The sequence below is a fragment of the Uloborus diversus genome, chromosome 2, assembly GCF_026930045.1.
Source record: "Uloborus diversus isolate 005 chromosome 2, Udiv.v.3.1, whole genome shotgun sequence".
Taxonomy (NCBI): Eukaryota; Metazoa; Arthropoda; class Arachnida; order Araneae; family Uloboridae; genus Uloborus; species Uloborus diversus.
Genome location: NC_072732.1, coordinates 206823983 through 206838992, shown reverse-complemented (window position 1 = coordinate 206838992; position 15010 = coordinate 206823983). Strand labels below are relative to the sequence as shown.

The 15010-nt window shown below is 34.6% G+C and overlaps 1 protein-coding gene across 1 annotated transcript in view; it reads right to left on the bottom strand.

The window, feature by feature from the left end:
* LOC129216255 (calcium-activated potassium channel slowpoke-like) overlaps positions 1-15010 on the bottom strand; it is a 157425-nt gene that overhangs the window by 61353 nt on the left and 81062 nt on the right. The window contains exons 2-7 of the mRNA XM_054850453.1: positions 11486-11547; positions 10369-10371; positions 3888-3984; positions 3596-3707; positions 3351-3502; positions 2232-2399 (exon numbers count right to left, since the gene is read on the bottom strand). Of these exons, the coding sequence (XP_054706428.1) occupies positions 2232-2399; positions 3351-3502; positions 3596-3707; positions 3888-3984; positions 10369-10371; positions 11486-11547 (594 nt within the window). The remainder of the gene's footprint in view (positions 1-2231; positions 2400-3350; positions 3503-3595; positions 3708-3887; positions 3985-10368; positions 10372-11485; positions 11548-15010) is intronic.

Sequence of the window (15010 nt, the reverse complement as noted above, 5' to 3'; positions counted from 1 at the left end):
TTGATTTTTTATTTCAAACAGAACCTCTCAGTCATTGTTAGTTATATACTACTTACTAGTTACTCAAACACACTAATTAGTAACTACTTGGAAAACAGAAATGCTAAAGAGTGCAGCACTAGTTAGTGATTACTAAATGGTTATTCTAAAAAGTTAGAGAGCAGAAAGTTGTCTATACTGAGTAAGGTCTAGGAAATACACAGGTTAAGGCGCTACTTGCCTAGCTTGGAATCTAATTAGAAATATTATAACCAGCAATCCACTGTGGATCTTACAATAAGAATATTTTATAAATCAAAAACCTTTTTAATCAGCTTCTATCATTTCATCTAGGATACAGAAACAAATGACATGAATTAACTTCAGAGAAAATAAAAATATTTACGTTTTACTCTAATGTCTCAGCACAAATTCATTGATATTGTTGCAATTTTGGTTCAAAACCATATATTTTTTAAATGTGTAATTATAATTTTATTGATACGAAGCAATTTCAAATTAAGACATGTTCTGTAATATACCATTCAGAGTCTGCCTAGAGTCTGCTGCTGTAATTTTTGCACTAGCTTCTCTGGCAGACCTCATTTATCATAGAAATGATATCATTTTCAAAATGGTTCCTCATCGAAAGAATCCGGAATAACTTTTTATGCATTGTTTGAGAATTTGAAAAATGCAAAACTTTCTCATCGGCAAAGTTTTGATTGTAGCACATTTCAAAACATTAACTGGCTGTGGACAATAATGACAACCCTTCCGAAGCTGCATTATCCCGATTGCAACAGGATTGGATTGTTTTAATACACTGTCAGTCATTGGTTACTTCAACTAGTTTTTTACTGTGTCGAATAAAAGAGTTCTTTTTAACTGTTGACGCAAAATGAAAATGTTATTAGTTACAGATTAAACGAGTTGGAGTACGATTGATTCAGCACGCGGTCATTCAGAGTCAATCTCTAATATGACATCATTTTTGCATCAACTGTATTTGATTTTGCGAACCTTTGTTTCAGTTATTTGCTGATGACCCAAAACTAACGTCATTTCAAGGAAGGAACTGAAGGCACAGCTGACTTTAACTGCTATCTTCAAGACCACGTTCTGTCCTAAAATATTTTACGTTATTTTCTGAGCAAAAGATCAAGAGTACACTAGCAAAACGACGTTTTTATCTCATATTCGATTTCTATTAGCAAAACCAACCTTTCATAAAACGACTATATACTAAAACTAACGGTTCGAACGTATATTTGATGAGAAACATTGCACTCATGCCTACATTTTGACTTGTTTGATTTTCCAGTTCAAATAAAGACTTCGAAAGAATATATTGAAGAAGTTTCAAAATTTACAGGACGTATGTGAAAAAAAAAAAAAAAAAAAAAAAAAACTGTCCAATGCAGAAACTACTGTTTTAGAGCAGTATATAAGCTACATTTTTACTGCAGTGATAAGGAGAGATTCATCCAGCAGTTGATTCAATGCTGAGGATATTATCTCAGAGATTTGTCTAAATGACACGAATACTGAGACAATGGAGTCTTTACCATAGTCATTCTGTTAAAACAAGTAACTTAAATTATTTATGCAATTTAAATTGTTAACACACACTATGTGTTTTTCAATTTTGAATCTTCAGAAAGCATATTTTAAACATTTAAGGTATAGTAACTTGAATATACGTGAGTAGTTTTTCACATGCTGAAAAAAATTCATTTTCCAAATGTATCTTCCGTTATCTTGTCTTGGGGGGAATATTACAAAAATACGTCAAACAGAAAAGTTTTAGTATTAGGTTTATAAAATTATGCATGGGTTTAATTTTTTTGAGATGGGAAAGCATGTTAGTTTGCTACAGTTTAAATTCTGTCCAGTTTCGGCTTACAAACGGTTCTTCCGTTATAGTTGGAACTCATCTATAATGCTGTGTTTTCCTTCTTGTTGTGGTTTAATTTCTGTGTGTTTCCAATTACAAAGAGTATTTTCGTTACCAGTTGGTTCTTTTATTATTATATTTATGGGCTTTTCTACTTGTAATTGTAGAGTAAGTTAATTGCTGTGGTTTAATTTGTGTTAGTTTCAACTTACGAATTGACTTTCTATTACCACTTGAAGTGACCAATAATTTCGTGCCTTCTTCAAAACAAAGATGTTTTGTTTATTCCGGTATTTTTTTTCCAAATAATAATTCGCCAGATCTTTCATGCAAGTGTTTAATGGAAGTCACTTACCAGTCCAACAAGTATAAAGAGGACGATGAATCCACGCCCCAAGCTGGTGACACAGTAGATGTCCCCGTAACCCACAGTCGACATGGTCACAATCAGAAAATAGACGCACTCCCAATACGTCAGTTCATGAGGGTTTGAAAAATCTAAGGGATCGCCAGAGTTCTCCAACTAAAGTGCGAAAAACAATCAACTTTAGAAAAATTCTCTGTTCAAATATAAAACATAATCAAATAGATTAATCGGTTAGCCGCATTCAAAGGACTAAGCAAAATCATAAATGTGTACAAAAAGTTCATGAATTATTCATCTGTATAGGGTTGTTATTTTTTAAAGCTATATAATTTTCAACTTTTTTTGTAAAACAACCTTATCCCCTTCAAAATACTCTTCATTATAACTAATACATTTGTACCACCGGTGCTTCCACAGTTCAAAAGTTTTGAAAGTTTCAGCTCTTCCCTTGCTTTTGTCTTGACCTTTTTGTCGATGTTTTTACACTCATCTTTTCATTTGTGCAAATAGGTAAAAATAAGCACGTAGCCAGGTCAAGCTAGAACTTAATGTGGGTCATGCCATTTTTAGCCAAAAACTGGCTGAAAAATAGGGTTGTGTGTTCGGGTGCCTTGTCGTGGTGGAAGAACCAGTCTCCAATCCGCTACAAGTCTGGGGTCTTTCTTGACGAACTCAGACCAATAGAGAACTGAATTTCTCAGCAGCTTAAACTTGCCAACAGAAAAAAACGAAGTAAGAACAAAACAGTTCTTGCAAAACAACTACCGCAGATGAATAGAACAAGCAAAGTCGACAACACATGCGGCACTGAATTGGCAATAGGTTGCGCTATACTGGCCTAGCGGCAAAAAACTGCTAACAGCTCTGCCCACGGCAATGGTGCTTCGATGATTTTTGGGTACCTCTTCATCTATACAGTGGTTGCCCCCCCCTAAATATCGCGAAGATCCCCAAAAGGAAAAATTACCCCTCAAATCACCCCCCCCCCTAAAAATTTAAATGGCGCAGTCTGCACCATGACCCCCCTCCCCTAGGTGGGTCTCCTGATCTATCATTCGGCGTTCACACACACACACACAATATTTTGCTATTTGAATTAATGTGTACCAGATGAATGATTCCAGCCGCGGTTAGCCAGACGCTGATGACGATGGAAACGAGTTGCGCCAAACGGATGGAGGATGAGGTCTTCAGGACGTTCAGGTACTGCAGGATATCCGGTACAGACATGAGCCGGAGGGCGCGCAGGAAACGGAGGCCTATATGTTTAAGAAAGCAGAGGGTGGATAGTACACAATTTTCGTAAAAATAAATAAAATGTTAATCTGAAAATTTGGAATTAGACCACTTACCAATCCAGGTCCTGCCCAGGTAGATGGAGATGAAGGAAGGAGGGATGGTGAAGTAGTCAACAAACGAATATAGCTCCAGCATGAACCAAAGCTTGTCGCTAGCAGCGATGAACTGAAAGGGAATAATGCTATCATCATATCTTCTGCGTGGTAGCTTAAAAACCACTTTTGTAATCTCAGTATTCTTTATCCAAGAACATTTCATTAACTTTAAAAACAGATTTATGTAATGAAAATAAAGGAGATGTAAAACAAATATTGTGATAAAATATTTTAAAAAAGAAATACTTACACGTATAAAAAAGTAGACCATAAAAAATATATTGAGTGCTAAATCGATTTGCTGCGTCGTATTTGTGGACCAAGAGTGGCAAGTCTCCACTTTGTCCCTGAAAATATTTTGAACAGGAATTAGTGTTTCCGTTAAATGATCAAAACATTTTAACTATATTTTTCTTCATTTCATTGTTTAAATATGCATTGAGCACGTGTTAGTAGTTGTAATATTTTTTCATTGTGGTTTTGCACTTTAAAATTTTTGTTAAAAAAAGCCCTTATTTTATCGTTTGTTGTCTTTTTTTGCGTAACTGTCACGATACAATGGCGTCAAAAGTACTACCTTTAGCCATTGAAATGGATAGAATGAGCAAAAAAAAAAAAAAAAAACATGGACCCAGAAAATACTTCAATTTTCCCAACAGTTTTTTTTAATTAATTTTTTTAAATGTCCGATTTTTCAAACAAGGCGTGATCTTGATGACTTCACAAATGATGAACTTTGGCGCATTTTTCTACTACGTTTCCACGTTATGATAATCAAGCAGCGAATTAAAATTGCGCTCTACGTTTGCTACATAACCATATCGTTGCCAATACACGTGAGTAAAGATGCGAATAAAATATTCTGCACTGTGAATGGCAACACTGAATGGCATTTCATTATTTGTGATGTCATCGGAAGAAGCCGTAAACAATGTAAGCGCTCCGATTTAAGTAATTTTTTTAAAATATTAAACGTAAACAAATTTATCAAAAAATGGTCAGATCCTATGTTTTTAAGCATGCTCTTTCAGAAAAAAATACTTTTAAAATTTTGGAAATGACCCCATTGCAGTGTCACGATCGCCTCTCCAAACACCGCAGATTATATGTAATTTATATCCTGGATATCACTTTTTGGCACTTATGTATATACTAGCAAAAATACCCGGCGTTGCCTGGGTCAGTAATAATTGTGAGAAACAATAACTACTTTCTTTCGTTTTCTGTTTTAACTGAAAGAACTCAAAACACACCGCTTTGACGTGATTAAAAATTGCGCTTCTTCCGTATCCATAAAAGTAAAATAGCAATAAGTATGAAGAACGAACGCGTATTCATTTAGGAACGAAAGCATGAATTGAAGCACATAAAAATTTCAAGGATTTCCAAAATATGAACTAACAAAAACAAATATCAGTAAAAAAAACTTTGTGCTTTGTTTAATTAAATAGTACACACTCACAAAAAGAAAAAAAAACTCTACTATGTTTACCTAAGTGTGCAAAAAGTAGAGTTTCCAAATGTTGAAATGACTTTAAAGTCATGTTTGCTCCGGAGAAGACTTGATTCAAAATTTACATTATGATTACTTTTAATGTTGCTGTTGTTAGGCAACGAATTTTCGAAACAATGGGTTTAATCTTTAATCATTTGATGGGGAAATTACATGACATTTACTGTTTTCCACCATAACTTTTTAAAACTAAGTTTTTAAGGAACAAATTATAGCCTAAGTTGCTCCCTGATAATGTAGCTATCTATGGTGAAAAAATGGTTAAAATCCGTCCAGTAGTTTTGAAGTTTACCTCGAACATCCGGACAGAAGTAGCCCTTTATGTATAAAGATAAGGATGCAATTCCTAAGAAAGCAATAAATGTCATGCTTGCTCCAGAGAGGCCTTGATTCAAAATTTTCATTATGATTATTTTTGATATTACTGTTGCTAGGTCAAGAATTTCGGCAGCAATGAGTTTAATATTTAATCTTTTCATGGGGAAAGTACGTGAAATTTACTGTGTTCCATCATAACATTTTTAAACTAAGTTTTTAAGGAATAAATTATAGCCTAAGTTGTTCCCTGATAATGTAGCTATATATGGTGAAAAAATGGTTAAAATCCGTCCAGTAGTTTTGCAGTTTACCCCGGACATCCGGACAGAAGTAGCCCTTTATGTATAAAGATTTATATGTATATGTCCATGTATACTTTGTGTGTTAATGTATTAGCAATATACGAACTGTACTTAAACTGACTGTACCACCGAGAGCTTAACAATAACTTAACCCTTAAATGCATATTTTTTTAAACACTTAATAACCCCTGGAGAAAGAAATTCATTTATAACTACCTTTGTGGCTACAATACACACAAAGATTTTGTAGACACAAAGGTATTTTCAAATGAATTTCTTTCTCAGGGGGTGGTGTTCGTTCCCATTTGTTCACACCGCCTAGCGCCTACCCAGGGCAAGAAAAAAACGTGTTTGTGCATTAAAAAGTTAATTTGAATCTACAGATGATCACGTAAACGTATTCATAGTGTTTTTTATTTATTATATTTCAAAAAAAAAAAAAAAATGACTCGCACTTCAAAGAGTGAGTTACGTGATAAAGAGAGAAAGAGATATTGTAAAGGTTTCGATACGGAGAAAAATGCAAGATTGTTTTATGTGAACTGGTAATGTTAAGTTAAAGTAATCTGAGAAATAATTATATTGAATTTACTTCATAGAGCAAGAGCCCATGAGTGCCAGACCTACGCTATAGTATAAAGGCCCAAAATTTTTCTGCGTAAGCACATCACAGCAGGTAAGAACGGTTCGCTATATTTAAGTTGAGTCGCGCTGGCTTTGGTAGAAAATAGATAGCAAAAAGGGGTCCTCAAAAACTGAAGCAATTTCATGTCAAGTGACCACGTCGTCTCCACCTGACCATTTCCGATAAGAGCGAAATTTTATATGGGTGGAGATATGCTTTTGAAGCTAATCTGTACAAATTTTCAGCTTCCAAGACCTAAACCCTGAGGATCTAGGGTCAATAAAAAACAGGCTCCAAAATGGCGGACCAGCTTTGTGAAACGAATTGTCATGTTTAGTGAAGTTCTCCCCATTGGAGGCAATTTGGAGCCCACTTTTTTTTCTTTTTTGAGATATCCTGTATCCTCATGATTTGTGCCTTGGAAGCTGAAAGTTTGCACAGGTTAATTTCAAAGGCATGTCTGTACCTCTCTAAAACGTCCTCGAAATCGGAGATGGTTGGACGGAGACAACCAGGTCACGTGACATGGAATGAATCTATGATGTTTAGTTTTTGCAGTAATTTTACACATCTTCGCTACCTATTTCCTGCCAAAGCCAGCGTGACTCAGCTTAATTAATAGCGAACCTTTCTTAGCTGCTGTGATGTCCTTACGCAAAATACCTTGGGCCTTTATACTATGACGTAGGTCTTGCACTCATGGACTCTTGGACTATCAGGTGAATCGTTCTTGATCTTGTGTAATAAATTGTTATTCAGTAATGGGCTTTCATCCTTGCTTTTTTCGATGCACTTCATCATTGGAGTGTTGGATATGTATATGTTACGGAGAAAGACCGAAATTGGAGAAAGTTGACTTTCACCGAATATTCACTGGAAATGTTCAGGTCAGTCACCGATATCTTTGCTGTGTGAATGCTGATATTCACTTGGGATTCTTGACAATTACTAGGTTTCGGTATTTCACATCACAGTAACATACCATGGGACGGAATGCTACAGAATTAGGTAATTACAATTCGGTGTTTTTTTCCATTCATACTGCTTCAGGGAAATTTAACAACGAAAGGATTTTTCCTCATTTTGGGGGAATGAATTAGGGGCATTCAATTGAAACCCTGTCACTAGTGTAAAGTAACGGTAACGATTTTATTAATTCAAAAATAGTTGCTAAAACTATAACTATCGGCACATTTATCCTTTTGCGACATTAGTCGGCCGATTCCATCTTTGAAGAAGCTAATAAGCTGCTATAGGACCCAGGCTTTCGTCCGTTGTGAATGGGATGTCCGCGAATAGCTTGTTTCAGAAGTCCAAAAACATCTGAGCTCTGAAACATCTGACACATGAAAGTCACACGGTGAAAGGTTTTGGACTGTATTATGGATGCTCCAGCGTTTCCCACCAAAACTGATGAATTGTCGTTTTCATCGCATTGAACGTGTGTAGGCAGGGCACCTTTGGACTAAAACCCTATCGTAGCTTAAGTAGCAACACGCCCGCCATCTTGGGGCTAAACGATGCTTTCCTCTATGTCTGCTATACTGTGAAGTAGCGTGTTTTGCTTCTTGAATGTGGTATTTCTTGATCGTGGATTAACGTAGAGTTAATAAAAAACCACAATTAAGAAGCTAAACACATTACTTTCCCATAGCAGACATAGAAGAAAGCATTGTTTAGCCCCAAGATGGCGGACGTGTCGCTACTTAAGCTACGATTCAGGGCTTTACTTTGGACAATATGCTTGGCCGTTTCGACTTAATTTGCCGTCTAAGGTTCTGTAAAGTGGCTTGAAAATGCTGGACACTGATGGTGATTCCTCGTTCCAGGAACTCGACATGCAGTGGGCTCTTGTGGTCCAAAACAAGGAAATGTTCCGCAGTGGACGATATAACTTGTGTAATCAGCTTCTCTTCGGTGTGAAACCACACTGTCGCTTTTCAACACCAAACGTTGCGCATGCTTCAGTCTCTCTACCAATAGATGGTACCTCCATACACACAGTTACGTGACACCCTCTAACGTTTAATGTGAAGTTAGACGCACTGACCGGGTTTCATTTGAATGCACTTTATACACTTGATTGAGAAGTAGTTAAATTACCATTCCTAAATTTTATTTAATCAGAAGTATGTATGTCTTTTTTCGAGAAAAAATTTCAACAAAAATGAAACTTTCTATCTTTTGCAAATTTACAGTTACCTACTCGTAGTACTCAGCCGACTTTTTGCACACACACATACACACAAATTAAATTTGTTCCCAAAATTTATTCTAAATTACTTAATCTCAGTTACATTAATTCTAAGTTATTACATCCGAAAATAGAGATCCCTTCCTGCGTGCATGGTCCCCTTTTACCGTGATCCCCCAGCCGACCCTGTTTCCATGCCAAATTAGAGTTCCTAGGCAACCTTATCTCTCTCGTGGTTGAACGCCCTGCAGTTAAAAAACACCTTCTGTTGACTGTCCGATAAATTAGGTATGCGACACGAGTTCCCTTGCGTGTCTCTTTTTGCTGAGATGCCCTGCATTCAAATGACCGACCCCTTTCGGTTAATATTTGTTAAGAAATGGGTAGTTTATTTTGCATTGAAGTAATAATGAGGCTTAGAAATGCGACTTCATCGCATTTCTGTGTAGTATTGTTTCAGTGATTGCACTGATTTCTTAAGTTTCAGGAAATTCGAGTAAAACTAATCGAGTTTGAAATTTGATTGTATATTAGGGTGGTTGACAAATACATGTAAAAAAAAAGTTTCTCCTAGATAACAAGTCAGAAGACACCCCTCAATATTTTTAGACATGTGGATAGGAATATAGTGGAAGAATTTTAGCTTCCTCTTTCAACTGAAAGAGGGTGCTCAACCCCTTCCCCCAAACTTCATACCAACGGGGAAGGGGATTAAAAAATACATTGAATTGAAAGCACAATGCTACATATTGTAATATACACTATTAATATGCATATACAATGCAATAAAATTATTATGAAAAAACAGCTGGGGAAATTAAATGTTTCTAAATGTCTGGCATTTTCTATGTTACGGCTAGTGTTTTCTCTTAAAATTTCAGTAAGAAGCTAAAACTTTTACAGCATAATCCTATTAGTAAGTCTAAAAAAAATTGGGGGTGTCTTGAACTCTAGCTGAAAAAAAGATTTTTTGAACCAACCTAATGTATACGAAGTGTATACGGAGATTGAAATATAGTTTCGGAAGTCACAAATCCTTTACTTCATCAGAATAATGTATTCATAAGGGTTAATATTAATAAAATTAAGATTAATTAAACTTAGAAGCTGCAATTGTTGCACACACGTGCTTAATGCAGGCCTGGTTGGCCTGATCCATTAGGCATCAAGATCTTGGCTGAATAATCACAGGTCCGATACAGGCCCACTGTGTGTGCTAATGGTGACTCATATACGTTAAATTTGTCGTAGTTACGAAGTCCTCTCAGTTCCCACTGCTAATCAACAACCCTATTAGTACTGGATCAACGGATGTTCGTTTTTTTGCCTGGGTCATAACTATCGAAATATCATTGAAATTTGTACTGCTCGTGCTGTGTATCCAGAACTGTTAAAGTCGCAACAGCAAACAACTTTTTAAAGTTTCTTACAAAACGCGTTTTAAGTTCAGATCCTAGGTAGGCTTTGATTGAATTTTTTTCTAAATCATACCTTTTAGCCCCAAAGCAGATTAGAGGTTCTCCTATCATCTGTACTGGTTATCTCGAAATTTTTAATTTTGGCACTTACATCCCTTTGCTTCTCGCTGCCTCAACTTAGGAAACGTGAACTTATAGATAAAAGACGATAAGACAGATGACATTTTTTTCCTTTATGCTGTTGGTGGATTTTCTTTCATATACATACCAAATCTGCATTGAAAAGGGTCCTTTTTAATGCCAAAACACGTGTGTGCAATAATTTGCGACTTCTGCGATTTCTTTATTTTCACTCTATCACATCCTTTCAGTTTTTCAGTTTATAGCAAAGTAAAATGTAAGACCTTTTTTTTAACACAGTTTAAAACCTTTTACATTTTCATTTTCCTACATTTTCATTCTGCTGGAAGAAAACTGATTTAAATTTTTCATATCGTTGCTCATATTATGATTTGCATTAATGTAGTTATTTAAAAAAAGTTTTTGCTTACTAAAACAAGTTCGGTGGTATTATCTCAAGTGGGGCATTTAACTTGATTGGTGAATTGCCGGACTGTAAAAGATAATTTTGTTTTGTTTTGTGCAATAAAATATTTCATCCGTAGTTTTTGGTCATGATGGATTTTACGCAGCATCTGGGCCTACATTAAGACAGACAGGAGGGTTAACATTTTTTTTTTTTTAAGTTTCTGCTTATATAAGGCATGAGAGATACCCCGACTTACTCTACATACCTTCAGTCGAAGCCGCAACGGATAAACTCTAAACGCTTAGGGAAAAAAATGGGGGAAAAATTAATAAGTACAGCAATCGAAAGAGCACAGTGAAACGTGTTTTTGGACGTATAAATAAGCTGGCCCAAAATCAGGGGGAAGTGCAGTCTCTGGATGCTGTAGCTAAGCAAGAATTGAGACAAATAGGGTTTTAGATATTTGCTTGCAATTCTGCATTTGTTTTCTCCAAATTTTCTAAAAAGCTTTCGGAGCTTTCCTTACGAAACAGGATGGTGCCAATCTGTTGCTGTAAAGATATGTAAGTTTTCTTGGAAGGTTCCCGATTTACTCCAAATGCGGGAATTTCTTTTACTAGGAAAGTTTCTGGGTTCTTCAGGGATATTCCAGGTTAATTTCAGGAAGGTGACTTTTAGCAATAAATTTTCTGCTTTTTGCCAAATGTTTCACTGAATGATTTTTTGCACAGTAGTTGCCCATAATTTTCCAGGAAGGTCCCTGATTTTTTTTTTTTTTTTTTTTTTTAGTGTAGGACATGGAAATTCGAAAAGATTAAAAAAGAAGCGCTTCAATAATAATAATAATAATAATAATAATAACAATAATAATAATAAAAATAATAAAATAATAATGGATGCAATCTTTAAATACAAATAATATAAATAATACAAAATAAATATTACTCACCTGGACGCGTCGATGAAGTAAATGATCAAGGAAGCTATGCTAAGAAGAAAGACCAGCACCACCTAAAAGATGAAATATTAGCTTTTAAAATCTTTATTAGAAAATAATATTTAGCGGTGCAATGATTAAATAGTTGGCAAAATTATTGAACAAGAGGTTTAGTACTAAGAAAAGCCTTTTCATACATTTCACCTTTTCATACATTTCACCTTTGATCATAAGCAATGATTGCAAGAACAAAATAAATCATTTTTCAATTTAACTTATTAATTTATTTATTGGAGACATTTTTTTAAAAAGAGCTTAATGAATTTAATATGCTGAAGAAGATCTGTAAATACTGCTCAAACATTATGTAATTGAACATTTTTCGTATTTCCTCCAAAATTGATTGAAAACAGTTGACAGAAATTTTAATTAAAATTCTTCTGTGCTTTATTTTTTGCAGAAATATTTAGATCTTTTTTTTTTTTTTTTTTTGTGGAAATATTTTCTGAAAATCTCAACGCGTTTGTTTCACTCAATAAAAATGATTTCATTCTTTAATTTCTGGTTAATGAATTTGGAAAACTACTATGAATAAAGAGTCTCTTAAATAAAAAAAAGCGGTTTTTTTTATTTATTTTCTTTTTCATAATTTTTCATGAACATATTTTCTTGTTACTGTCCCCAATATGCATTGATATGAAAAAAAAAATGCTTTTAATTTCGCATCCTAAAAGAATGAAGGAGAGAGAGAAAGAGAGAAACTGGAAGGAGAATTCGTTTAGTTATATAGTTCTGTTAATTGTAGTTCAGATAATCGAAATTATACTTTGTTAAACTTTCTAACAAGACACATTTAAGAGCTAGAGTTTTAGCAAAACCTTTTGTTAGCGCTTGGATAATAGGATAGATTTTTTTTTTTTTTGCAGTTATTTTTATTTTCTACGAAAAAAAATTACAGCCATATCCTCAAAATGTTCTGAAACTCATAAATATTTTCTTGCTCTCATAAAATTTCCTGTACCTAGACAGAACTATTTCCTTAAGCGTTTCAGTTCATCCTTTCACAGAATGTTCGTATGCTCAGTTTATTTTATTTATTTTTCTTAAGAAAACCTTTAAATACTTTTCTTCTTCATGTTCGTCATTGATGAAAAATTTGGGACTTCGGAAGTCTTTAAAAGAAAAGAAGAAAATGTATTTTTTTTTTCAAACTTTTTTTTTCTGTATAAACCACATTTTACCTCCACAGATTATTTTGAGTAAACTTAATAAAAAGGTTAAAATGCTTTTATTTTCGATAAGAAAGAAAGAAAGAAAATCTATGGACTACTCCACAAGAACTTTTTCTCGAGCTCTTAAGTCTTTTTATTTCCATTAGAAAGTTTTCAAACGTTTCAGTGCAGAACGTTTCTAAACTTTTAAATACTTTTAGTCTTTTCTAGATAGAAATAGTCGATACTTAAAATTTCGGGTACGTTTTCTTAAATATAATTGCTCTCTTTAAAATCTAAAATTCACTCTTAATCAAGAAATATGTGTTTGCAAATTGTGTAAAAACTATTGCTGCGTTTTGTAGCAGGTTGGTACAATAAAAAAGCGTATTATCCCAAATAAATATGACAAACAGAGTTGGGAATCAGGGGCGTAGCTAAGGGAGGAGTTTGGGGACAACATCCCCCCCCCCCGAAACGTTTGTCTCAAAAAAAAAGAGAAAAGGAAAAAAGAAAAAGGAAAAGGAAAAAAAAGAAGGAAAAGAAAAAAATCAAAACGACATTTTTCTGAGTAACAAAGGTCAAAAACTCACTTCGCTCCCCCCCCCCCCCCAATGCCATTGAAAATCTGCTCTATGAGTGACTCTCACGTATAAAGACGCCTCCCTCTGCTGCGACAATTTTTTGATAATTGAGTGAAATTTGACACTTTGCTTTAGAAATGAGATTGATTTGTAATATCCACGTATATGTAGCCTTTCTTTGTCATAGATTCTGCAAATCGTTAAATTTGATTAATTTTATGAGCGGCACAGTGGGAATATTGCATACAGTCGAATCTGTATATTTCGAATTTCACAGGAAAGACAAAAAAATCGAGAAAAAGAGGTTTGGAGATACGGGGGCTTTAAGAAACTTTATAAAGGCTTTTGGTTCGCCTGTATATTTACAAATAATGTATGGTGAATTCTCTCGCCAGTTGGCTTGTACCCATCTTACGGTTCCACGTTATGATAATTTCGTATCTCGCCAATTGGCTTGTGCCCATGTTACGGTTCCACTTTATGGTAATTTCGTAATTTACTCGTCCATCTTACGATATTTTTTTTCTTAAAATTGGAATAGAAAAAAAACCACAACAAATTTTCGAAAAATCGCTTCGAGGTGCACACCCCCATGCTACATACTAACTTTGTGCCGAATTTCATAAAAATCGGCCGAACGGTTTAGGCGCTATGCGCGTCACAGACATCCTACAGACATCCAGACATCCTCCGGACAGAGAGACTTTCAGCTTTATTATTAGTAAAGATAAAGAAGAAGAAGAAAAGAAAAGAAGAAAGATAAAGAAGAAGAAGAAAGGAAAAGAAAAAAGATAAAGAAGTAAAGAAAAGAAAGGTAATTTTCAGAACAAATTCTTTCCCATTTTATTAAATTTCTTTGAAAAATGGGCTTAAAATTGGAATAGAAAAAGAACAAAATCGAATTTCCGAAAAATCGCTTCGAGGTGCACACCCTCATGCTACAAACTAACTTTGTGCCAAATTTCATGAAAATCGGCGGAATGGTCTAGGCGCTATGCGCGTCACAGACATCCAGACATCCTCCGGACAGAGAGACTTTCAGCTTTATTATTAGTAATAATAAAGATTATTAAAGATTAAAGATTGTGCTCTCTTCATCGTACATACACTTTTTCTTTATTGATGTTAAGTTCTGTTACGCAAAAATACAAAATATTTTTCTGTACTGCATATATTTTCACTGTTTGAAGAAAGTATTGTGCATCAATACAGCTAAGTTTTTATGGAGGAGCAGTTTTTATTTTATTTTTCCTCATCTTAGCCTTTTTGCGGTTTATCCGCGATTTTTATCATTCGCGGCACTTGTGCCACCCAATTCCGTGTATAATCGGGAATTCATTGTACATATACAGGGTGTTCCGTTTTAACCTGCAAGACCTTTATTTTCGCAACCGCTAGTCCTAGATGTATATTTCCAATTCCAAACATGTTCAAAATCGGGGGCAGATTTAAGATAGTGTAAGGTTGAAGCAAAAATAAAAATGAGTCAAAAAATACAAAATTTAACTTTTTATACGGGCCCTAGGTCCCCAAACTAACATTTAGAGCAATAATCTCCATTGAAAACTACAAATGACACAAAAAACTTGACAGTTGTGCGACCAAAACTCAAGGAGATATTCCAGTTTAAAATTTTAAAGGACCATACAGAAGATGAGATTGGAACTTATCGCCCTTTCAAAAGAATGTCAGGTCGTTAACGTAAGAAAAACAAAGTATTCATATTTTTCATTGCGTTTCAA